The sequence below is a fragment of the Ascochyta rabiei genome, chromosome 17 (assembly GCF_004011695.2).
Source record: "Ascochyta rabiei chromosome 17, complete sequence".
Lineage (NCBI taxonomy): Eukaryota > Fungi > Ascomycota > Dothideomycetes > Pleosporales > Didymellaceae > Ascochyta > Ascochyta rabiei.
The window spans coordinates 1,296,312-1,320,608 of record NC_082421.1 but is presented as its reverse complement, the minus strand read 5'-3'; the positions used below and the strand labels follow the sequence as shown (position 1 = coordinate 1,320,608).

At 38.7% G+C, this 24,297-nt stretch overlaps 3 protein-coding genes across 3 annotated transcripts, besides 43 other annotated features; 1 reads left to right on the top strand and 2 right to left on the bottom strand.

The window, feature by feature from the left end:
• Window positions 1-281: 281 nt before the first annotated feature.
• On the bottom strand, window positions 282-1,761 carry EKO05_0009839 (Adenylosuccinate synthase; the record flags this gene model as incomplete). Its single annotated transcript, XM_038942706.1, has 5 exons — window positions 282-735; window positions 786-1,036; window positions 1,091-1,254; window positions 1,309-1,329; window positions 1,383-1,761. 5 exons carry the CDS (start codon window positions 1,759-1,761, stop codon window positions 282-284), a joined length of 1,269 nt encoding a protein of 422 aa, XP_038795210.1.
• A 447-nt stretch (window positions 1,762-2,208) lies between these two features.
• EKO05_0009838 (uncharacterized protein) lies at window positions 2,209-3,018 on the bottom strand (the record flags this gene model as incomplete). The annotated part of the gene is made up of 2 exons (XM_038942682.1): window positions 2,209-2,810; window positions 2,865-3,018. 2 exons carry the CDS (start codon window positions 3,016-3,018, stop codon window positions 2,209-2,211), a joined length of 756 nt encoding a protein of 251 aa, XP_038795209.1.
• A 202-nt stretch (window positions 3,019-3,220) lies between these two features.
• Window positions 3,221-5,097: a mobile genetic element.
• Window positions 5,098-5,129: a dispersed repeat.
• Window positions 5,130-5,253: a dispersed repeat.
• Window positions 5,254-7,091: 1,838 nt separating this feature from the next.
• Window positions 7,092-7,994, top strand: EKO05_0009837 (uncharacterized protein; the record flags this gene model as incomplete). The annotated part of the gene is made up of 2 exons (XM_038946941.2): window positions 7,092-7,150; window positions 7,199-7,994. The coding sequence occupies 2 exons, from the start codon at window positions 7,092-7,094 to the stop codon at window positions 7,992-7,994; spliced, it is 855 nt and encodes a 284-aa protein (XP_038795208.2).
• A 316-nt stretch (window positions 7,995-8,310) lies between these two features.
• Window positions 8,311-8,391: a dispersed repeat.
• Window positions 8,390-8,692: a mobile genetic element.
• Window positions 8,668-10,556: a mobile genetic element.
• Window positions 10,557-10,829: a mobile genetic element.
• Window positions 10,828-12,877: a mobile genetic element.
• Window positions 11,498-11,633: a tandem repeat.
• Window positions 11,581-11,589: an inverted repeat.
• Window positions 11,581-11,629: a mobile genetic element.
• Window positions 11,621-11,629: an inverted repeat.
• Window positions 11,895-11,986: a tandem repeat.
• Window positions 12,457-12,486: a tandem repeat.
• Window positions 12,680-12,719: a tandem repeat.
• Window positions 12,878-14,746: a mobile genetic element.
• Window positions 13,330-13,361: a tandem repeat.
• Window positions 13,740-13,951: a mobile genetic element.
• Window positions 13,743-13,951: a mobile genetic element.
• Window positions 13,749-13,945: a mobile genetic element.
• Window positions 14,744-16,045: a mobile genetic element.
• Window positions 15,786-15,795: an inverted repeat.
• Window positions 15,786-15,850: a mobile genetic element.
• Window positions 15,841-15,850: an inverted repeat.
• Window positions 16,046-16,175: 130 nt separating the features above from the next.
• Window positions 16,176-16,213: a dispersed repeat.
• A 464-nt stretch (window positions 16,214-16,677) lies between these two features.
• Window positions 16,678-16,729: a tandem repeat.
• A 57-nt stretch (window positions 16,730-16,786) lies between these two features.
• Window positions 16,787-16,847: a tandem repeat.
• A 5-nt stretch (window positions 16,848-16,852) lies between these two features.
• Window positions 16,853-16,917: a mobile genetic element.
• A 58-nt stretch (window positions 16,918-16,975) lies between these two features.
• Window positions 16,976-17,019: a tandem repeat.
• A 47-nt stretch (window positions 17,020-17,066) lies between these two features.
• Window positions 17,067-17,074: a tandem repeat.
• Window positions 17,075-17,092: 18 nt separating this feature from the next.
• Window positions 17,093-17,766: a mobile genetic element.
• Window positions 17,753-17,830: a dispersed repeat.
• Window positions 17,763-19,632: a mobile genetic element.
• Window positions 19,633-22,191: a mobile genetic element.
• Window positions 20,290-20,329: a tandem repeat.
• Window positions 21,420-21,436: a tandem repeat.
• Window positions 22,155-23,511: a mobile genetic element.
• Window positions 22,170-22,173: a direct repeat.
• Window positions 22,174-23,330: a long terminal repeat.
• Window positions 22,174-24,297: part of a mobile genetic element that runs on past the window's edge.
• Window positions 23,246-23,297: a tandem repeat.
• Window positions 23,374-23,437: a tandem repeat.
• Window positions 23,510-24,297: part of a mobile genetic element that runs on past the window's edge.

Genomic DNA, 24,297 nt, shown 5'->3' with positions numbered 1-24,297 from the left:
CGGGGTAGCTCACTATGGAAGGAGCTCGCTGCCCCCACTTTTGGCAGAGCTCAAGAATAGGACAATTGATCTAGCAGCTGTGAGTCTAACGTTGATATATTCATGGTTGCTATCGTGGCGCAGAATTTGTCATATGTACGTCTATAAGCTCCAAAGTTCTTTAGACCGAGCACCTTTTTCATCTCCAAGCTGTTCCATTGAACACGGTTTGGCAAATGCACATACACAAAATAAGGAAAGATATTGATGCGGGCTTAGTGCCTAAGGTCCCATCTCGCGGATCACGATCTGACGACCATGTGATCACGCGCAGGTCCAACACCAATCCACTTGACCTTGACGCCAACGAACTTCTCAATGTACTCGATGTACTCCCTCGCTTGGCTGGGTAGGTCGTAGTAGCTCTTTGCACCAGTCGTGGGCTTCTTCCATCCAGGCAGAGTCTCGTAGTGAACCTCAACCTCGGCCAGGACATCAGGATTCGAGGGGAAGCCTTCGAGCTTCTGACCCTTGTGCGAGTAAGAAGTTGCGATCTTGAGCTCCTCGAAGTCGTCGAGGACATCAAGCTTAGTAAGGTTGAGCGAGGTGTAGTCGTTGCAAGCGTGCGAGTGCTTGAGGACAACGAGATCGAGCCAACCGCAACGACGCTTGCGACCAGTGGTGACACCAACTTCGTGACCAACCTTCTGGAGCTTCTCGCCGAACTCGTTCAGCTGTTCTGTGGGGAAGGGACCACTGTATTGTGTTAGTGTGCTCATTCAGATATGATGACGTAGCGAGCTTACGATCCGACACGGGTCGTGTATGCCTTCACTACACCAATGACCTCCTTGATCGAGCGCCATCCCAGAGTGAGACCTGTGATGACGCCTCCAAGACCGGTGTTCGAGGACGTGACGAAGGGATATGTGCCATAGTCGATGTCGAGCATAAGGGCGTTGGCTCCCTCAACCAGGATCTTTGCGTTCTTCTCCTTGGCGGACGCGAGGAGGGGGACTTGGTCGACAACGTAGGGTGCAACCTTCTCGCGGAGGTCCTAGGAGATCATGTCAGTTTTGCAAGGCCCAATGTGGGTAGATGCCGTCCCTACCTTGTACCTTGCGATTTCCTCTTCGACGTCGTACTTGAGCAGATCACCAAAGCGCTTTTGGTAGCCTGCTGCGACACGGCGGAGCTTCTGCTCGAAAACCTTCTCATCAAAGAGGTCGCACATACGGAGACCGCTCCTGGTCATCTTGGAGCTGTATGCTGGGCCTGCAGTACGTTAGTCATCTAAGGCTCAGGTATCTGGAATGACTCAGCACTAACCAATGCCCTTCCTTGTGGTGCCTGAGATTAAAATGTCAGCACTTCTCCCCGTATTTGTTCAAAAGAATGCCCACCAATGTTTCCACCACCGAGCTCGACCTCCTCCAGGCCATCAACCAACTGGTGAATGTCGAAAACGACGTGTGCCCTGTCGGAGATGTATATGCGGTCCTTGGTGTCTAGGCCGTGCTTGTCCAATGCCTCCAGCTCCTTGAAGAAGCTAGGAACATGGACGACGCAGCCGCTGCCGATGACGTTAATGCAGCTCGGGTTGACGAGGCCAGATGGGAGGATGTGGAAGTCGTATGTGACACCATTGGCGACGATAGTGTGTCCGGCGTTGTTACCACCCTGAGCGCGGCAGCATAATTGGGATTCGTTGGCGAGGATGTCGGCGAGTTTGCCCTTGCCTTCGTCGCCCCATTGGGCGCCGAGGACAACCGTCGTAGACATGTTCGATCGAGGAGAGTGACGTGAGGGATGAGAGACGAACGGGTGCGGCGGCCGTGGAGATATAAAACGGACTTGGCCGCCCGCAACTTTTCGTTAGTTAGTTGGTCCAATCAGAGGATTTGCGTCTCAGAAGTGTCGCGACGCAAACGTCGATGGCGAGCATGGTGGATTGATGTATCTCTATTTCAACGGCGGTTGACGCTTCAACAGCGACCGTAGGATCTATTTTACAAAGGCGGGCAATGCTCTCTTGACGCGCAATTGATGTTTGTTGCTCGCGTTGACTCTCAATAGTTACCCCACCACGTATGCTACCCCACCAGGCGATCTCGCAATGCTCAAGCGGGTTTAGCGCCGCTCCATGACATCAACTTGCACGTGGGTCGACAGACATCCTCTTTCAAAGTACCGTTCTTGCATATTTCTAAAAGCTAGCACCATGAGTTCTTACAACGCAAATGCGGCGAATCCAGCAATGAGCGCAGTCGAAAGACCGACCCACATAGTCCTATCACTCATCAATTGAGTTGCAGCACCGGAGAAAGGAAGCGGCGAGCTTCCATTACCACCGCTGGTCGACGTCGGAGACCTCGCAGGCGGATACGTAGTTGTAGGTGTGCCAGTCAAGTTCTGCACTTTGAAATAGCTACCGGCAAACGGCTGGCCGAGGCCAGTGTCGCTGACGAACTGGCTGACGTTGAAAGGCAAGCGGCTGTTTGTAAGATTTCTGTACTGCGCAGGGATGGAGAAGTTGGCAGGTTGTCGGAATACAACAATGTTGTACGAATGCGGCACGTCGCCTACAGGTGGCGATGGCTGCAGGTAGGGCACGGGTCCATTGGGAATGACGAGAGGCGTCGAGCTTGAGTTGGTCCCGCCAGAGCCAAGTGATACGTTTGTGGCTAGCCAGTGCAGAAGCTGAACTCGCGTGTTGTTGCGCGGTACATCCAGGTCAACTATCAGCAGCACACCAAGTGGTGGGTTGGGGCTCTCAGTGTCAGAAGAGGCCCACCAGACTGGAGTGCTGATACTAGGAGGGTTGACGGTTTCTAAACACCATGTCAGACGGAACAGCCTTCTGAGACTTGCAATTCGATGCATACCAGGACGTGGAATTAGCTCTCCCGCGGGAGACACCGTGTTGTTGCCGAAGCTCACAGTCAAAGCTTGGGTAGCAGGCACAGGGAAGCCTGGTCCCGTCTGCGCGATCGCAGCGCCCATCGCAGCAGCGACAGTGAGGATAGTTTTGCCGAACATGTTGTGTGATGAGAATGTCGAATGGTACGCAAATCCCAAATGCCGGAAGCCAGGTACTTGTACAACAGATTGGAAACTTGCGCAGGTCCCCGAAGCTTATATTGATTTCAGCCGCTCCGCCGGTGCTTAGTAAGTGGCTGCTAACGTGAGTGGAGCCAAACTTAAGAAGAGCGTCTAGAAGATCTTAGTTGATTAACTATACGTTATATTTATAACGTACTCCACAGGTGAGCAGATCAAACGGGTGAGCGGATCACTCTGCCAAGACTACACTAAATCTCTACCCTATTATAGCTTGCATTAGCCCACTTTAGCCTTGTATACAGTAGTGCAGTACATAATATTATTTAGAAACATCTTCTACAGCCTTCTTATATGTATGTAAGTTATGTCTAACGTTATAGCACTTTATACAGCATCTTTAGGTTACTTCCCCTCCTTTAGCACGCACTTGCTTCTTTGCCTTCTTACTATTACTATGCGCCCTAAACTTAGTTAGAGTAGTTAATTAAAGGCCTTCCTTAGCTGTTAGGACTTTCTTCTGCTGTAATTACTTTCTTTTATGCAATTTACGTTGCATAGCAGCCTTATTTACTGCTTAAAGCCTAGTAATCTCCCTTTAAGCTAACACTAGCTTATGCGCTACTATAGCTGCGCCTTTAGCAAGCTTTTTAAAGGCCTTAACTATTAAAGTTAGTAAGCTGCTTGCATGCCTTTAAATCCTCTCTTAAACTAGCGTTAATTGCGACCCTAATTGCAGGGTAGTGCTTAGGGTTTAGGACTGCTAGGGCTTATCTTCTACAGTAGGTAGTGGTAAGGTACGTAGGCGGACATTAAGACCTATTATAACCTGTTCTAGGTTAAGAGGGACTATTCTAGCGCCTTAGAAGCCTCCTTAGATATTACTAGAAGTAAATGTCTCCTTATAGGCGTCTATAAAGCATAGTAGGAACTTAGTTTTAGTAATATAAGTAATATAGTTATATATAAGATTCTTAGCTTAGCGCCTATATACCTTCTTTAGAGGGGCAAAATAACCTATATCTAGTAGTTATAAGAGGTAAGATAAGTATAGAGGCATATATAGTATAACAATCTTTACTTCCTTACAGTATTGTTAGAAGTTAAGAGAGTTGTAGCTCTTGTGGCTATTAATAAGGAGCAGCTAGTACACTCCTTAGGTGCGCGTCTTTATATAGGCATTAAAGTGCTTTAACTAGTCTAGACTAAGCTTGTTAGTAGTCTATCTGTTCTTAGAGACTCCAATAACCCAGTTATAGGGCAGATTGTCCTCTTTGTACCAGGCAGAGAGGTAGTTACAGCCTTTAAAGATAATAAAGGGTAGAATAGCCTACCCTGTGCCATTAATGCCCTATATGACTGTTTTCTACTCTTAATTACCCTACTACACTACCTTTAGCTGTCCTTAACGCTCTAAGCCTGTAATAACTGCTCCTGTTAATATCTAGCCTATTATAAAGCCTGTCTTATTAAAGTTATATGTGTTATTGTCCTAGATACTATACTTAGCTTTAACATTTGCTATAAGCCTAAGCCAGCCCCTAATAATCTCTAGATCTTTATAGAGGGCTCTCTTATAGTTGTACTTGCAATTAAACCTTACTTTAAGGTTAGAGCAGTACTTAATAAATGTGTTAGGCTAGTTTATGCTAACATAGCCTATATTATGCTTAGTACGTAAAGAATTAGCTATATTAGCTATAGCAGCCAGCTAAGGGGCAAATCCTTATGCATCTAGCTTAAGGATATACTTAGCAATTATATCCTCCTTAGTCTAGTCTATAATCTATTAAACTAGCGTATAATTAGCTTATGTAGGTTGTTCTGTATATTAAGCGTGTAGTGTGCTGTAAGGCGCGTTATATATAGCTGTAGCGCGTTACAAAGTAAGTATTACGTCTTATTTAATTGCCTAGAGCGCAAGCTGTATCACAGCTTCTCTTAAGGGCGTAGATTAATGTTATTGTTAAGGCATTGCGTGGTAAGGTGGAGGTTTGGTGTGGTCTTGGCAGAGTGATCCGCTCACCTGTTTGATCCGCTTACCCGTAGAGTACGTTAAAATAAAAATTTAAAACTAAATTTTGTTAAGACACGGCTCTGCCCACTGTGCTAGCCAACCTCTAAAAGATATTAATGCTTACTCAGATGTGAGCATGTAGGCCAGAACAGTACTTATTGCCAGTACCAGGTTAGAGGTCGACGATGCCACATGCCGGCCCATCTCGGCCTAACAATTTTCTCTTTATGTTGATTTCAATATCCTAAGGATTATTCCTTTATGTCTATAGTATTATGTAAATTTGTCGAATAGATAAAGAAAAACTATTTTCTTTTACTAAGAACTTAAGAAGTCTTCTATTCTTCTGCATTACTACTAACTATATACTTATAGAATATCTATTTTTTTTAGAGCTCTACTCTCTCTTCTAGTGTAGTAATACTACAAATATTATATTAAAGGTTAACTAGTAGAGATTTTAGTAAGGGGTAATAGGTGCTTCTGTAGAGCACAGCACTAAAGTCTCTTAGATGCTTAGCGCAGCTACACTTTACACCTCGCGTCCGAGCTTCTGATTAGTGAGATGACCTATAGCTCAAGTCCGGAAACCCGATCTACAAACATCCATGACGTACCCCAAGCCGCCGGAAGAGCAACGGTTTATCGATTCACACCAATTCCAAAAACATACTTCTTGGTACTGTAACTTGAAGTCGTAAAGCAACGGCTGCACCCGGTTAGCCTGCATTCCGCACCAGAGAATCAGCTGATGGGTTTGGGTTAGGCCTGACAATGATATGTGGAGGTGCGCCTCCCCACGTGCAATACTGATCACTGACTGAGGCTCTTAGCCTTCTGCCAACTTCCGATCGTGGACAGATCAGCGGAAAGTGGAAGCGCATCATTGGTCGATTCAGCGTCTCGCGTACTCGATTTCCTTGGCAGATATCAACGTCATGACATGCAAAGATGACAACATTTCATCTCATCTCATAATATTGCAACCCTCAATCCCAGTACGTCACCATCCTCCTAAAGGACTCTCTGTTTATTGTTCTTGTTGATGGTAATCAGCGCAAGAAGCCGCCGAGGACTTTCCATAACCCGCTCGGCCTCGATTAGGCACCTTGAAACGAACGATTCACTAAACACATACTACCGCTCAGGAACACCAGTAACCTTTCGACTAGTTTGCTTCGACGCCGAGTTCTGCTGCAGGGTCGTGGGAGGATATACTGACCACTGCGAACACCAACCTCTTGTCCAAGATTCCCTGCGACTTCAACGGAGAGTGCTCAGCTGGCCAAGAAGTACTTGGGGACTATCGGTGACCTGTTCGAAGCATTGAGATCTCTGATGTCCTAAACAATCGATATAAAAAGGTAAACTCTTGAACTCTGCATGCGTCTCCATGCATTCCGAGCGCTGAGCAGCGATAATGCCGTTGTCACAACAACCGGGACCACAAACCACGAGACAGCACATCTAAGAAACAGAAAACATGGTTTGTTTGTCGTGCGATAGTGAAGGTGGTGATCTGTTGCTAGGCTGCTATCGATTTGCTTGTGACTTGTTCGTGGGACAGGTATAAGCGCAATTCGATGAGGCAAGAAACCTGAAGAACCGCCATAGACGCCGATCAAGATGAACAATCTCAAAAAGCATGGGATACCGCGGCTAGTCGATTTGAAGATTATGAGTTGTAGTTTTCTGAACAACTTACTCGCAGGACGTGGCTATAATGGATTTTGCCAGCTTAGCACTGGTGCCTAGAAATTGCCATCAGATCCAGGAGGCACCTTTGAAAGAGCCGAACGAAGCTATATATGAGCGAGCGAGCACAGCGGTGCGAGGGGCATGCTTAGTTTTGCGTTTGTATGTATGCTGGATGTGCGTTAGCGCGGCTCTTTCCATAACCACGCTTTCACTTCATCTCGTCGCGTGGAGGCTCTTCTTCCTTCCTTGCACGAATCATCGCTCGCTCAACCGAAGACTTTGACCTGCACTCTATCCACGGAACCTGTGCTCTACCGTGATTCGTTCTCGCGCAGACATGACTGCTACCAGAAATCGTGGTGTGGTACGGAAGATCGCAAAACACAAGCCAATTATGTAACTGAAGCCTCATTCCCAGCTTCTGTAATACCTAACAATCAGTAGGTTTGGTGGGACCTTTGTTCATATGCATATCGGACCGCGCAACCGCAAGTTCTCGGCACATGAAGAGGTGCTTTGTTCTCGTTCGGCTTACTTCAAGGAGCGATTCCAAAAAGTGCGTAAGGATATTTGTGGGAAGTGCGCGGTCTGCCTCGACAAGCTGGAGCCAGTCGCTATCGAGACGGTCTTCTGCAGGACATGCGGCCAGAACTTTCATGCTAAGTGTATGGACCAATGGCTGAAGAATGGGAACACATGTCCGACATGCCGCACAGTGTGGAAGAAGTGGCCCAACATGCACAGTTCTACTTTCGATCAGCTCGATCCCGAAGGCTTTGAGGTTTACGTCCAGTGGTTGTACTCGCAACAGATTCCTAGCTACGATGCAGACATAGATGCCAATGCTCGCTGCATTCGCATGCTTAAGGCGCATCTTCTAGGCAACACAGTCCGGGACCAGGATTTCCTTCTGGCGGTCCGTAACGAAATTATCGAAACTGCCGTAGAAGCTGGCCTCGGCTACAACGCCATTGACTACGCTTACAAGACCACCCGAAAGCCTTGTTCGCTCCGACGGTTCCTAGTCGACCTGTATGCTCTGACTGGAGATGCACAATCGCTCAAGGAGGGTAACGTCTCACATCTGTTCCTCATCGACTTGGCCCAATCATTCATGGAAAAGAGCAAAAACTTCGCAGAGGGGAAGGACGTTTGGAGTATGCTGGTGGCTGAAGGTCACATCAAGGGCGATCTACGTGTGCCGGAAGATGGCGGTAAGGTCGAGGACGAGGAAAACTAGGCACAGGTCTTTGGAGCAGATAACGATTTGCATATTTGCAAGGGGATGAATTGTTTGCTCGATTCTTTCTTGTTGAATATCTTCTGCAGCTCGCAACAGACACTGCATGAAGGCGGTGGAGCGACGTGGCTCGGAAGGTGGATGTTGACCACACATAAGCCTGCTATATTCCCGCTATTATAACACGCAAGGCAACATCGAAGTGGGCTTCGTTTGCGATATCCTGGGGACCGTTGCAGAAGCAAAAGGATCATGGTGGCCTGAAGTTTGGCCAAGCATGCTCGCGACTTTGTCCCTTTACCGTTAGACTACCTTTAAGATCGGCCCCCTAGTGTTCGGCCACCCCTAGTGTTCGGCCACCCAACACAACGCGTTACTCTGTTTTTAATGCTTAATAACGTATCCCACGGACGAAAGAATCAACAGACAAGAGAATCACTTTTGCCAAGCCCCCACTTAAACTCACCCTATTATAGCCTAAAACACTATAAACTAGCGCTGTATAAGGCAAGACAAGCTGTAATATTACTTAGAGACTACTTCTACTTTATTCTTGTACGTTTATGCGTTATGTCTAGTCTTACTACACTATCTACAGCGCCTTTAGGTTAGCTTAGCCCTATTAGCACGCACCTACTTCTTTGCCTTCTTACTATTACTACGCACTCTAAACTCTTTTAGAGCTGTTAATTGCTAACGTACCCTACGGGCGAGCCACTCAACAGGCGAGCCGCTTACTTTTGCCAAGCCCCTACCAAACTCCACCCTATTATGGCCTAAAACAACCTAGTTTAGTGCTGTAAAGTGCAGTATAGCCTATAATACTATTTAGAAACTACTTCTACCTCTTTCTAACACGTTCGCGCGTTGTGTCCTGTCTGATTACACTGTCCACAGCGTCTTTAGGAGGGCTCACCTCCTTTAGCACGCACCTGCTTCTTTGCCTTCTTCCTATTACTACGCGCCCTAAACTCCTTTAGAGTTGTTAATTACAGGCTATTTTTAACTATTAGGGTCTCTTCTACCTAAACTTGCTTTCTTTTATGTAATTTTTGTTATATAGCTGCCTTATTAGCAGCTTAAAGCTAAGTAATCTTCTGTTGCGCTAACACTAGCTTATACGCAATTATTGCTGCCTCTTTTACTACCTTCTTAAACGCCTTAACTATAGAGGTAGGCAAACTATCTATATACCTCTAAATCCTTGTCTTTATAAGCGTTAATTACAACCTAAGTTTAAGGGTGTTGCTTAGGGTTTGCGACTGCCAGAGCTTGTTATTAATAGGTAGTAGTAGTAATAGAGTGCGCAACTTTATATTAAGGGCCATTATAACCTAGTCTAGGTTAAATAGGACTAATCTAGCACCTTAGAACCCTCCCTAGATATTCTTAGAAGTAATTATAGCATTATAGGCGCATATAAAGTATAGCAGGAACTCTGTCTTTATAATATAGTTAATCTAGTTATATATAAGTATTTTAGCTTAGCGCCTATACACCTTCTTTAAAGTAGTAAAATAACCTATATTAAGGGGCTATGTAAGGTGTAATAAGTAAGAAGGTAAACAGAGAGTAATAATCTTGTTATCCTTGCAGTATTGCTGGAATTTAAGAGAGTTATAGCTCTTATAACTATTAATAATAAGCAAATAGTAGGTGCTAATAGTACGCTCCTTTGTATGCCTGTTAAAGTGCTTTAACTAGTTAAGACTAAGCTTGTTAGTAGTTCAGCTGTTATTAGAGACTCTAATAACCCAGTTGTAAGGCAGATCCTCTTCTTTGTACTAGGCAGAGAGGTAGTAGTAGGCTTTAAAGATAAGGAAGGCCAGAATAGCCTATCCTTTAGCATTAATGCTTACTATAGCCGTAGCCCACTCTTAGTTGCCTGGCTGGATAGCCTTTGGCCGACCCTGTCGTTCTAAAGCTGTAACAACTGCTTCTAGAGAGATCTAGCCTATTATAAAGCCTGTCTTGTTAAAGTTGTACGTGTCTTTATCCTAGATGCTATACTTAGCTTTAATATTAGCTACTAGGCTAAACCAGCCCTGTAGAACCTTAGAATCCTTATAGAGGGCTCTCTTATAGTCGTACTTGTGATTAAACTTAACTTTAAGCTCTAGGTGTTGCTTAACAAACGTACTAGGCCAGTTTACGCTAATAGGGCCTAGATTGCGCTTAGCGCGCAAAGAATTAGCTATAGTAGCTATATCTAAGAGCTAAGAGGAAAATTCTCGCGCATCTAGCTTAAGAACATGCTTAATAATTACCTCCTTCTTATTATTATCTAGCTTCTGTAAGTTAGCTATAGAATCTGTGTATAAAGGTTGTTCTGTATGTTAGTTACTTAGTGTCTTTTAAGGGACCCTGTAGATAGCTGCAGCGCGTTGCTAAGAGAGATTTATGTCTTGTTTAAGAGCCTAGAGCGTAAGCTGTATCTAAGCTTCCTTTAACGCGTCTAAATGGTGTTGTTAAGAAGACATTAGTGTAGGAGGAGAAGTTTGGTAGGGGCTTGGCAAAAGTAAGCGGCTCGCCTGTTAAGCGGCTCGCCCGTAGGGTACGTTAGCCCTCTTTAAATATTAGAGTACCTTCTTTCTTAACCTACTTTCTTTTGTGTAGTTTTTGTTATATAGCTATCTTATTAGCAGCTTAAAGCTTAGTAATCTCCTATTATACTAACACTAGCTTATACGCAATTATAGCTACCCCCTTTAAGACCTTTTTAAACGCTTTAACTATAGAGGTAGGTAAGCTATCTATATACCTCTAAATCCTTATCTTTATAAGCATTAATTATAACCTAAGTTTAAGGGTGTTACTTAGGGTTTACGACTGCTATAAAGAGTGTACAAAGCAATTACAAGAGAAGATAGGGTTAAAGAGGATAGTAGGTGTTTTAAGGTACGTAGTATATAGTAACAAGACTAATTACTAAAGTATTAGTAATAACCTCTAACACCTTTATATAGTCTGGGCTAGCTAGCCCTATAGTAGCTTACTAAGACTAGCAGAGGTACCTCTAGGCCTAGCACCTAATAATACCTCCCTTCTCTAGATTGTTTAGCTTAAATAATAGTATAATTAGTAATACTGTATTATTTTAGCCTAGCTTTAGACGTGTTTACTCTATCTATCCTGTTATAGCTAATTCTAACTAGATTTAGGCATTTTAGACGCCTTATAAGGCTAGATAGAGCTTAATCCTAATTCTGCCTTTACCTAGTAAAGGTTAAACAGAAATCCTCTTTTACCTCTTACTTTACCTCTAGGGTTTAGGCAGCTGCTTACGCAGGCTAAAGCTCTAACTAGGTAGCTAGCAGTATATAAGCTATCTATACCCCTAGTTTTATTAGTTACTACTATATCCTACTTTATTTTAGTAAGTACTAACCTATTCTGTCTAGCACTTTTATAAGGATAGCTAAGGGATTTTCTATGTCTTTCTAGCATGTTCTAATATGTTTTAGCAGATAGTACTGCATAACACGCCTTAGTAACCTTTCTAAACTACTTCTAACTACTACTACCTACCCCTAACTATTACTAACTATTACTAACTACTATTTACTATAGCTGTTATGTTAATACCTACTTACTATAAGATTAACATTACTAAGAATAGTAGAACTACTAAGTAGTACTGTATGCTATATGTCTACTATATTACTAATAGTAATATCTATAGAGTAGGTTATTTCTCTACTAACCTAGCTTTATAGGGTAGCCTATGTTATAGGGACACCTAGGCCTACTACTATAGAGAGTGTTATAATAGTAATAAGAATTACCTATTAGTACGTGTTTTATCTCCTTTTAGCTTGTTTTAGCATCTTTTAACACGTTTAGGGCCCTAATAAGTACGCTAATAGCTATTTAAGGCTTTCTAGCAATATAGCGCACCTTTACTCTAGCTGCTACCTAGTTACTACTACTTATACTACTATTATTAATATAGCTAGCATTAAAACTACCTCTATAATACCTGCTACTACTACGCCTATGTCTATTAACAAGAAGACCGCAATAGGTAAGTCTATTGTTAACTAGGCTAGCTTGTTGCTAGGTAAAATTTAAGAGTATATTCTATCTCTTTTAGGCTTATTATAGTATAATCTTACCTTTATAGGAACTATTTACTATAAGAAGAGCTACCTATACTCTATAATAGCAATACTTACGCACGTAAGTTAACCTTATCTAGTATCTATATTAAGAAGTAAGATTAATCTAAGGCTAGCGCTATTAAGGCTAAGATAAAGTAAAAGAAGTTATTAGAGGAGAGTAGTAGTAAGTCTAATCTAGACGCGCCTATTACTCTCTATAAGAAGGTATTATAGCACGTTTTAACCTATTTTAATAATGTCTAACTTCTTTTAGTTAAAGTACTAGATTACAGGCACTAGAAAGACCCTTAGCTAACTCTAGAAGGAGTAAGAGGAACAGGAGGCTGCTAAGCAGGCCGCCGCTAATACTACTACTGCTGCTGCTGCTACTAAGAAGCCTTATAGTAGTTATAAGGCTACTACTTATACCTATAGTAGTAGTTATAGTTAATAGATATTCCCTATAATAGAAGGTTTAGATTAATAATACCTAAGTTTATAGTTAGTAGATAGTTTTAGGCTAATATAGCAATTAGGTGTATTACACTCTTAGATAGTCTAAATAATACTAGAAAGGTGTTCTTCTATACTAATTCTTCTATATTTACTTATAATTATAACTATATAACGTAGAATATAACTTTCTTTATCTCTTTATATTAGAAATAGCTATAATAGGCTAAAATATATCTGCTTTAGCTAGTCTTTATTTCTTAGGGTAAGGTAGAGTTATATTTTCCCTTAGCGTAAACTATTAAATACTTATTAATTAAAAAAACCCTATAACGTACCCTACGGGCGAGCCGCTTAACAGGCAAGCCGCTTACTTTTGCCAAGCCCCTACCAAACTTCTCCTCCTACACTAATGTCTTCTTAACAACACTATTTAGACGCGTTAAAGGAAGCTTAGATACAGCTTGCGCTCTAGGCTCTTAAACAAGACGCAAATCTCTCTTAGTAACGCGCTGCAGCTATCTACAGGGTCCCTTAAAAGACACTAAGTAACTAACATACAGAACAACCTTTATACGCAGATTCTATAGCTAACTTACAGAAGCTAGACAATAATAAGAAGGAGGTAATTATTAAGCATGTTCTTAAGCTAGATGCGCAAGAATTTTCCTCTTAGCTCTTAGATGTAGCTACTATAGCAAATTCTTTACGCGCTGAGCGCAATCTAGGCCCTATTAGCGTAAACTGGCCTAGTACGTTTGTTAAGCAACACCTAGAGCTTAAAGTTAAGTTTAATTATAAGTACAACTACAAGAGAGCTCTCTATAAGGATTCTGAGGTTCTACAGGGCTAGTTTAGCCTAGTAGCTAACATTAAAGCTAAGTATAGCATCTAGGATGAAGATACGTATAACTTTAATAAGACAGGCTTTATAATAGGCTAGATCTCCCTAGAAGTAGTTGTTATAGCTTTAGAACGACAGGGTTAGCTAAAGGCTATCTAGCTAGGCAACTAAGAGTAGGCTACGGCTATAGTGAGCATTAATGCTAAAGGATAGGCTATTCTAGCCTTCCTTATCTTTAAAGCCTACTACTACCTCTCTGCCTAGTACAAAGAAGAGGATCTGCCTTACAACTAGGTTATTAGAGTCTCTAATAACGGCTAGACTACTAATAAGCTTAGTCTTAACTAGTTAAAGCACTTTAACAGGCATACAAAGGAGCGTACTATTAGCACCTACTGTTTACTTATTATTAATAGTTATAAGAGCTATAACTCTCTTAAATTCCAGCAATACTGTAAGGATAACAAGATTATTACTCTCTGTTTACCTTCTTACTTATTACACCTTACACTGCCCCTTAATGTAGGTTGTTTTACTGCTTTAAAGAAGGCGTATAGGCGCTAAGCCAAAATACTTATATATAACTAGATTAACTACATTATAAAGACAGAGTTCCTACTATACTTTATACGCGCCTATAATGCTGTAATTACTTCTAAGAATATCTAGGGAGGGTTCTAAGGTGCTAGATTAGTCCTATTTAACCTAGACTAGGTTATAATGGCCCTTAATGTAAAGTTGCACACTCTATTACTACTACTACCTGTTAACAACAAGCTCTGGCAGTCGCAAACCCTAAGCAACACCCTTAAACTTAGGTTGTAATTAACGCTTATAAAGACAAGGATTTAGAGGTATATAGATAGTTTGCCTACCTCTATAGTTAAGGCGTTTAAGAAGGTAGTAAAAGAGGCAGCAATAATTGCGTATAAGCTAGTGTTAGCGCAACAGAAGATTACTTAGCTTTAAGCTGCTAATAAGGCAGCTATATAACAAAAATTACACAAAAGAAAGTAAGTTTAGGTAGAAGGGACCCTAACAGTTAAGGATAGCCTGCAATTAATAACTCTAAAGGAGTTTAGGGCGCGTAGTAATAGGAAGAAGGCAAAGAAGCAGGTGCGCGCTAAAGGAGGTAAGCCCTTCTAAAGACGCTGTGGACAGTGCAATTAGACAGGACACAACGCGCGAACGTGTTAGAAAGAGGTAGAAGTAGTTTCTAAATAGTATTATAGGCTATACTGCACTTTATAGTACTAAACTAGGTTATTTTAGGCTATAATAGGGTGGAGTTTAGTAGGGGCTTGGCAAAAGTAAGTAGCTTGCCTGTTAAGCGGCTCGCCTATGGGGTACGTTAGGGAAAAATTATAATTAAGTAAAGGTGTTTAGCCTTTTTAGTCTCCCCCTTTTTTAGACTTTAACTGTAACGTCTTATTACGCAGTCTAAGCAGTTACTTTATTATTTTCTAGTATTGTTTTAGCGCTTCTTTAGAAAGATTTGTGCTAATTCCCTAGGAATTCTCTAAGTTAGGGAATCTGTCCTACTTAATAAGGTATTCCTACTGTCTGTTATCTAGTTACCTTCTATTAAGGACTTTTTCTACATCCTACACCTTCTCTTTCTCTTTAACTATAGGTTTTTATATTTATTTCTATATAATTAGAAGTTAACTTCTTAGTATATATAGGTCTAGTAGTAACACATAGAATACTAGATAGATCTCTTTTATTTCTAGTAGGTCTACTCTATATACACTAGGGCTAATCTAGACTATAATAGTCCTAGGTCCTAGGTATCTCTAGTCTAGCTTCTTTTTTAGGCGTACTATCCTAATGTTCTTACTAGAGACTAGTATTTTATTACCTACTTTAAAGGGTGCTAGTAGTTATTTCTTATCTAAGTATTTCTTTTAATACTTATTTAACTTTTCTATATTTGCTTTATAGGTAGCCTATAAGGTAATAACTCTAGTAGCTAATTCCTTTATAAGGGGAGATTCTCTACCTTTTAATACTAAAGTAGGCTAATCTATACTTCTTAGATCTATACTATAATAGGCTTAGAAAGGTATTATATTTATAGATATGTAAATACTATTATTATATAAAATTCTGTAATTAAAATCTATAGGGCCTAATTGTCTTATTTTAGAGTATAGTAGTAATATAAGTACTGTTTAAGAGTCTAATTTTCCCTTTCTATTTTGCTATCTGTCTAGGGATAATAGGCTAACGTTAAGACTTATCTTAAGTTTAAATAGTAGTTAAAGGTTTCCTACGTCTATAAGTTTATTAGCAGCCCTTAATCTAAGATAATTTGTGCTAGCGCGCTGTATAAGTAGATAATTTCTCTAATCTAGAAGTATACTAGATCTTTTCTATTCTAATTAGCTCTAGCTAGTATATAGTGTAATATTTTAGTTAATTTATATACTACTACTTGTATAGAGTTATATACTAGCCTAGCTACCTTACTAAAGAGTAGTTCTGTAATAAAATCTATTATTACGTTCTTCTATAGTTAGCTTAGTACTAGTAAAGGTTATAATAACCTATATAGTTTATACTAGGTAGTATCCTAGTATATAGAGTAACTACCTTAGTAATACTAGTAAATAGGGGGGATAACCTTAGTAGTCTCTTAGATGCTAGGTATAAGAGGGGCACCTATCTATCTAATAGATCTAACCTTACTACTTATCTATTAATCTATCTCTCTACATCTACTCTTCTTCTCTTTTATCTCTCTCTCTCTGCCTACTAATAGGTGCTTTCTACTCCTATTTAAAATAGTAACCTAACTAGGGGGCACAGTATAGTAGGCAGAGAGAGAGACTCTTATTCTTACTACGTTGCTTAGTACCTCTTCTAGCACATCTAGTAGATCTAGTAGTACCTCTTCTAGCATATCTAGCGTATCTATTAGTACTTAGATCTAGTATATCTAGCAGATTTAGCAGATCTATTAGATCCTAAGGCATACTACATACTAGCTAATTAGCACCTACTAGGTAACACCTAGTAGTATCTAATTAGATAGAAGGAACTACTTCTATCTATCTAGCTATCTATAGGTTACACCTTAGCACTACCTCTATCTATTATTAGTAGCTATCTATAGGTTACACCTTAGCACTATCTCTCTACCTCTATCTATCTAGCTATCTATCTATAGATTACGCCCTAGTACTACCTACCTATTACTAGTAGCTATCTAAGAGTTAGTCCTCTTGTATTACATACTGCTCTTAGCACCTCTTAGTATCTCTTCTAGTACGCTGCTAATAGCTATTAGTATTAGAATTAGTATCTATTAGTATTAGTATTAGGATTAGAATTAGGACTAAGATTAGGATTGTTTAGACTATTTAGAAGGTTAACATCTATCTATATTAGAGTTAGTATTAGTATTAGTATTAGTATTTTTAGAATTAGAATTAGTATTAGTAGTAGCTATTACAGTATAATAGAACTATACTGTTAAGGTAGAAAAGGTTTATACTAGTGTATAGAGTAACTACCTTAGTAATACTAGTAAATAGGGGGGATAGCCTTAGCAATCCCTTAGATGCTAGGTATAAGAGGGGTATCTATCTATCTAATAGATCTAACCTTACTACTTACCTATTAATCTATCTCTCTACATCTACTCTTCTTCTCTTTTGTCTCTCTCTCTCTGCCTACTAACAGGTGCTTCCTACTCCTGTTTAGTAGCAGTTAATCTTCTACATACTAAGTAGTTATAGTAGTAGTTAGATATATCCTTAGTAATGCCCTTCTAGGTATATCTACGCTAAATCTTTTCTAAGGTCCTTTATGCTCTAAAGTGTTCTAACATTAGGTTATTATAATATTCTTTAATAACTTATACTTTATCTTTTAGCCTTATAAGTAAGATACGCCTCTTCTTAGCTATATTATCTTTTTCTAGGTTCTTTTATCCTATTTTAATATTACTTAACTCTTTTTTTAAACTAGAGAGTTTATCTATGTTGTCTAAGTCTGTTATTAGCTCTATCTAACTATTCTCCTGTAATTCTTCTCTTTTAAGATCTCTTATGTTCTTTCTTTCTTTTATAGACAAACAAAGGGTTATAGCTACTACTAGGAAAGTATTAGAGTTCCTTCTAGTTAGGATCTTCTAAAGCAATTGTATAAAAGCCTTATTATACTTTTATAAGAGGTCTTATACCTCTTTTATATAATTAGAACGCTATAAGGGTCTATCTATAGGGTTTATACACCCTAGGCAATAAGTAATTATAAAGTTAAACTTAGATAATACTAAGTATACCCTTACCTACTAATAGCTAAGGACCTTTATCTCTATAAACTATTTTAGGTTTTAGTAATATGTTAGGATCTTAAAGAAGGTACTAACGTACTCTACAGGTAAGCGGATTAAACAGGTAAGCGGATTACTCTGCTAAGACCACACTAAATCTCTACCCTATTATAGCTTATATTAGCCTACTTTAGCCTTATATATAGTAGTACAGTATATAATATTATTTAGAAACATCTTCTACAGCCTTCTTATATGTACGTAAGTTATGTCTAACGTTATAGCACTTTGTACAGCGTCTTTAGGTTACTTCCCCTCCTTTAGCGCGCACTCGCTTCTTTGCCTTCTTACTATTACTACGCGCCCTAAACTTAGTTAGAGTAGTTAATTAAAGGCCTTCCTTAGCTGTTAGGACTCTCTCCTGCTGTAATTGCTTTCTTTTACGCGATTTACGTCGCATAGCAGCCTTATTTGCTGCTTAAAGCCTAGTAATCTCCCTTTAAGCTAATACTAGCTTATGCGCTACTATAGCTGCGCCTTTAGCAAGCTTTTTAAAGGCCTTAACTATTAAAGTTAGTAAGCTGCTTGCATGCCTTTGAATCCTCTCTCGAACAAGCGTTAATTGCGACCCTAATTGCAGGGTAGTGCTTGGGGTTTAGGACTGCTAGGGCTTATCTTCTATAGTAGGTAGCGGTAGGGTACGTAGGCGGACATTAAGACCTATTATAACCCGTTCTGGGTTAAGGGGGACTATTCCAGCGCCTTAGAAGCCTTCTTAGATATTGCTAGAAGTAAATATCTCCTTATAGGCGTCTATAAAGCATAGTAGAAACTTAGTTTTAGTAATATAAGTAATGTAGTTATGTATAAGATTCTTAGCTTAGCGCCTATATACCTTCTTTAGAGGGGTAAAACAACCTACATCTAGTGGTTATAAGAGGTAAGATAAGTATAGAGGTATATATAGTGTAATAATCTTTACTTCCTTATAGTATTGTTAGAAGTTAAGGGAGTTATAGCTCTTGTAGCTGTTAATAAGGAGCAGCTAGTATACTTCTTAGGTGCGCGTCTTTGTATAGGCATTAAAGTGCTTTAACTAGTCTAGACTAAGCTTATTAGTAGTCTATTCGTTCTTAGAGACTCTAATAACCTAGTTATAGGGCAGATTGTCCTCTTTATACTAGGCAGAGAGGTGGTTACAGCCTTTAAAGATGATAAAGGGTGGAATAGCTTACTCTATGCCATTAATGCCCTATATAACTATTGTCTACTCTTAATTACTCTACTACACTGCCTTTAGCTGTTCTTAACGCTCTAAGCCTATAATAACTGCTCCTGTTAATATCTAGCCTATTATAAAGCCTGTTTTATTAAAGTTATATGTGTTATTGTCCTAGATACTATACTTAGCTTTAACATTTGCTACAAGCCTAAACTAGCCCCTAATAATCTCTAGATCCTTATAGAGGGCTCTCTTATAGTCGTACTTGCGATTAAACCTTACTTTAAGGTTAGGGCGGCACTTAATAAACGTGTTAGGCTAGTTTATGCCAATATGGCCTATATTACGCTTAGCACGCAAAGAATTAGCTATATTAGCTACAGCAGCCAGCTAAGGTGCAAATCCTCGTGCATCTAGCTTAAGGATTTACTTAGTAATTACGTTCTTCTTAGTCTAGTCTATAATCTGTTAAACTAGCGTATAATTAGCTTGTGCAGGTCGTTCTGTGTATTAAGCGTGTAGTGTGCTGTAAGGCGCGTTATATATAGCTGTAGCGCGTTACAGAGTAAGCGTTACGTCTTATTTAATTACCTAGAGCGCAAGCTGTATCGCAGCTTCTCTTAAGGGCGTAGATTAATGTTGTTGTTAAGGCATTGCGTGGTAAGGTGGAGGTTTAGTGTGGTCTTAGCAGAGTGATCCGCTTACCTGTTTAATCCGCTTACCTATAGAGTACGTTATCTAAGTATCTCTGCTACTACTATAGGCTCTAGATAATTATAAGAAGTTCCTAGTTATAAGTATTATAGTTATACTCTACTTAGATTAACTTCTTTAAATAGAAGTCTATAGGCCTCTATTAGGCTAGCTTCCCCTCTCTAGGGACTAGTTAACTAAGGATTCCTAGGATAGCGCCTCTAGAGGCATCTACTTTAATTCTAGTCTGTCTTCTAGGTATAAAATAAACTAAGATCGGTACGTTAATAAACAAATGCTTTATATTCTAGAAAGCTTATAGGGATTTTTTACTTAGCTTAAGAGGCTAACTCTTCTTCTTCCTTATTACTTAACTAGATTTAGCTAAATTTAGCCCTTTCTAGGTTAATTAGGTTAATAGTAAGGCTAATTTAGAAAACCCTATAATAAACCTCTAATAGTAGTTTATAAATTCTATAAATACTTAGATATTGTAAACTATGCACCGGATTAGCTATTCTTAGACTGTTTTAACTCTATCTAGGTTAATACTTACTTCTTTAGGTAAGACTATATACCTAAGGTACTCTATACGTTAATAGTGCTATTTACACTTATTTAAGCGTATATAGAGGTTTACTTTATAATGCCTCTCTAAGACCTCCTTAACGTGTCTAATGTAGTCTTTCTCTATCTTAGAGTATACTAATATATTGTATAGATATATAATATAAGTTATATTAACTAATTCTATTAGTGCCTAGTTTATATAGGCCTAAAATTAGGCAGAAGTATTTATAAGTCTAAACAGTATTACTATATACTTAAAATATCTATACCTAGTTTAAAAAGTAGTCTTCTACTTATTACCTTTCTTAATTTAGATATAGTAATATGCCTTACGTATATCTAGTTTAGTATAGAACTCAGCTTACGCTAGGTATTCTAGTAACTCTATAATTAGTAGTAATAGATAGTAGTTTTAACTATTATCTTGTTTAGACCTCTATAGTCTATACATAGTTATAGGTTACTATCTTTCTTCTTTAAAAAGAGAATAGGCGCCTCTACTAGTAACCTTAAGTGTTATATCTAGCTACGTTATTAATATTCTACTAGATACTTTCTAAGTATCTCTAATTCTGTTGTAGATAGTCTGTATAACAGTTAGTAGAGAGAAGTAGCTTCTTCTATAATATTAATTACTAGGTTGTACTCTCTATACTCTAGTAGAACCTAAGCGTTATCCTCTAATTCTAAGTACGCATATTTATAATACACTTCTAGACTTAAGCCTCTCTTAGCAGATATTAGGTTATATATACCTACTAAGTTTACTATATATATATAAACGTCTACTAAGAGACTTCTTATAGTGCGTTTAAACTCTTTAGCATCTTCTAACACTATTTTCTCTAGTTTAGAAGAGTTTCTATACTTCTTCTCTTAGAAGAGTATTCGCTAGCTTAAATAGCTTAGCTTAGGGTTTATCTAGTTAATCTAGGGTAATCTAAGGTATATCTTATACCTTTATAGGTCTATAACTATAAAAGGTATCTATTAGACCTCCTATCTTCTATAGGAGTTAATAATAGATACTTCTACTATAGTTACTCTATAGATAGGCAATTCTGCTCTACCTACACCTTTAGCCACTATTTTATTTAATAGTGTAACCTCTAGATTCTACTTCTTTGCTAGGAGAACTAAAATTAAGTTTAGTTATAACCCTCTATCTATTAAGGCTTCTACGTTCTCTATATTGCCTATAGATGCTTTAACTGTAAGTAGGTATATATATTCTAGGTATACTACCTTATAAAGAGAGATATTCTTCTTCTTCTTCTTTAATAATTTAATATAGGCTATAAGAGAGGAAATTAGCTCTTAGGTTCCTTATCTTTTTCTAACTTATCTAGAGTAGGGTCTTTCTAATTTAACTTTAGCTTTAGGTAGTTAGAGTAGTAGTAACTTGTTTCTCTATACGTAAGGTATGCGTTTTATGTCTTATATAGCCTATCTTAGCCCTTTTTACCCTTTACTAGCTTCTTATAGAACTTCTTAGACTTAAATAACTTTTTTTAGAGTTTTTATATTTTCCTCTAACCTAGAGTTACTAAATTAGCGCTTCTGTAGTCCTTTGTTAGTTGTCTTACTCTTAGCTAGAGTCTTCTTAGGTAGCTGTTAGCTATACTAACCTAGTCTCTAGTTAATAATATTAGCTTATTTCTCTACCTTTAGGATTATGTCTCTTTAATTATAGAGGATAAGAAACAAGTCCTTTTATATACTAGGGAGGAGTGCAGTAATATATTCTAGGACTTAAAGCTCTAGTATATATAAGTTACCTAGTTCCTCCTATAGTAGACGTATAAAATCTAATAGATCTATAGGGGACTAAGATTTCTACTACTTATATTACTTTAAGGATTTATACGCTACTTACTTATATTTAGCTAGTATTCCTAGAGTATCTAGTATAATTCTTTTTAGCTCTTACTATATTAGTTCCTAGGTTAGCTAATTACAGCAGTTAGTTGTGTAGTAGGCCTACTACAACATCTTTAGGTTCTCTAAGAGGTAACGCTTATAGTAAATGTTAAAGCTAAGTATAGTATCTAGGATAATAACACGTATAACTTTAATAAAACAGGCTTTATAATAGGCTAGATATCTGCAGGAGCAGTTATTACAGGTTTAGAGCGTTAAGGACAGCTAAAGGCAGTATAGTAGGGTAATTAAGAGTAGACAATGGTTATACAGGGCATTAATAGCATAGGGTAGGCTATTCTACCCTTTATTATCTTTAAAGGCTGCAACTACCTCTCTGCCTAGTATAAAGAGGACATTCTGCCCTATAACTAGGTTATTAGAGTCTCTAAGAACAGATAGACTACTAATAAGCTTAGTCTAGACTAGTTAAAGCACTTTAATGCCTATATAAAGACGCGCACCTAAGGATTATACTAGCTACTTCTTATTAATAGCTATAAGAGCTACAACTCCCTTAACTTCTAATAATACTGTAAGGAAGTAAACATTATTACACTGTGTATACCTCTATACTCATCTTACCTCTTATAACTACTAGATATAGGTTGTTTTGCCCTTTTAAAGAAGGTATATAGGCGCTAAGCTAAGAATCCTATACACAACTATATTACTTATATTACTAAAACTAAGTTTCTACTATACTTTATAGACGCCTATAAGGAGACATTTACTTCTAGCAATATCTAAGGAGGCTTCTAAGGCGCTAGAATAGTCCCCTTTAACCTAGAACGGGTTATAATAGGTCTTAATGTCCGCCTACGTACCCTACCGCTACCTACTATAGAAGATAAGCCCTAGCAGTCCTAAACCCTAAGCACTACCCTGCAATTAGGGTCGCAATTAACGCTGGTTTAAGAGAGGATTTAAAGGCATGCAAGCAGCTTACTAACTTTAATAGTTAAGGCCTTTAAAAAGCTTGCTAAAGGCGCAGCTATAGTAGCGTATAAGCTAGTGTTAGCTTAAAGGGAGATTACTAGGCTTTAAGCAGTAAATAAGGCTGCTATGCGACGTAAATTGCATAAAAGAAAGCGGTTACAGCAGGAGGGAGTCCTAACAGCTAAGGAAGGCCTTTAATTAACTACTCTAACTAAGTTTAGAGCGCGTAGTAATAGTAAGAAGGTAAGAAAGTAAGTACGTGTTAAAGGAGGTAAGGTAACCTAAAGACGCTGTAAAAAGTGCTATAACGTAGGGTATAACTTACGTATGTGTAAAAAGCCTAAAGAAGGTGTTACTAAATAATATTATATACTATACTACTATAAACAATACTAACATAGGCTAATATAAGCTATAATAGGGTAGAATGTTAGTATAGTCTTAGCAGAGTGGCCGACTCGCCTATGTAGCTAACTTACCTATTAAATACGTTACCTTATACTAAAGTTAATCTTTTATTCCTCTATAAGGAAATTAACTAGAGATTAGAGGAAGTATCTCTTATAATCTCTCTTCTAATAGTTATATTAAGTGTAGTTACGCTTTATATACTTCTATAGAAGTTTAGGTTATAGAAGATTTATAGATAAAGAAGATTATAGTTTTTCTACTTCTTCTAGTACTTTTTAGAAAGATAGAATTGTTACTAGATCTCCTTTATTATACTTGCGTCCAAGTTTATAAAGAGAGGAAAGTTCCTTACAGTCTTTTATCTCTTACAACTATTTACGTAAGTTTTCTAACTCCTATTATTAATTACCTACTTCTAGGCTATTTTAGCCTTTTTTAGCTAAAGCTACTCTATAGATACAAATTCTAGAGTAAGGTATACTACCTAGAGGACCTATAGATTCTCTTAAGGTACTTTAGACACTTAGTGTCTATTAAGGTATCTTCTTATCTATAGAGGGAGGTGTTACCTTATACTCTACTAGCTCTCCTATAGGTAGGTTATCTTAGTCCCTCTCTAAAGATAGTAAGCCTAGATAATTTAGTTTAAGACTTATAGTAGCTTAGGTCTATCTTTAATTATAATATAAGAGTAATTAGAATATAAAGAGTGTATAAAGTAATTATAAGGGAGGATAGAGTTAAAGAGGATAGTAGGTGTATTACGGTACGTAGTATGTAGTAATAAGACTAATTACTAGAGTATTAGTAATAACCTCTAACACCTTTATAAAGTCTAGGCTGGCTAGCCCTATAGTAGCTTACTAAGA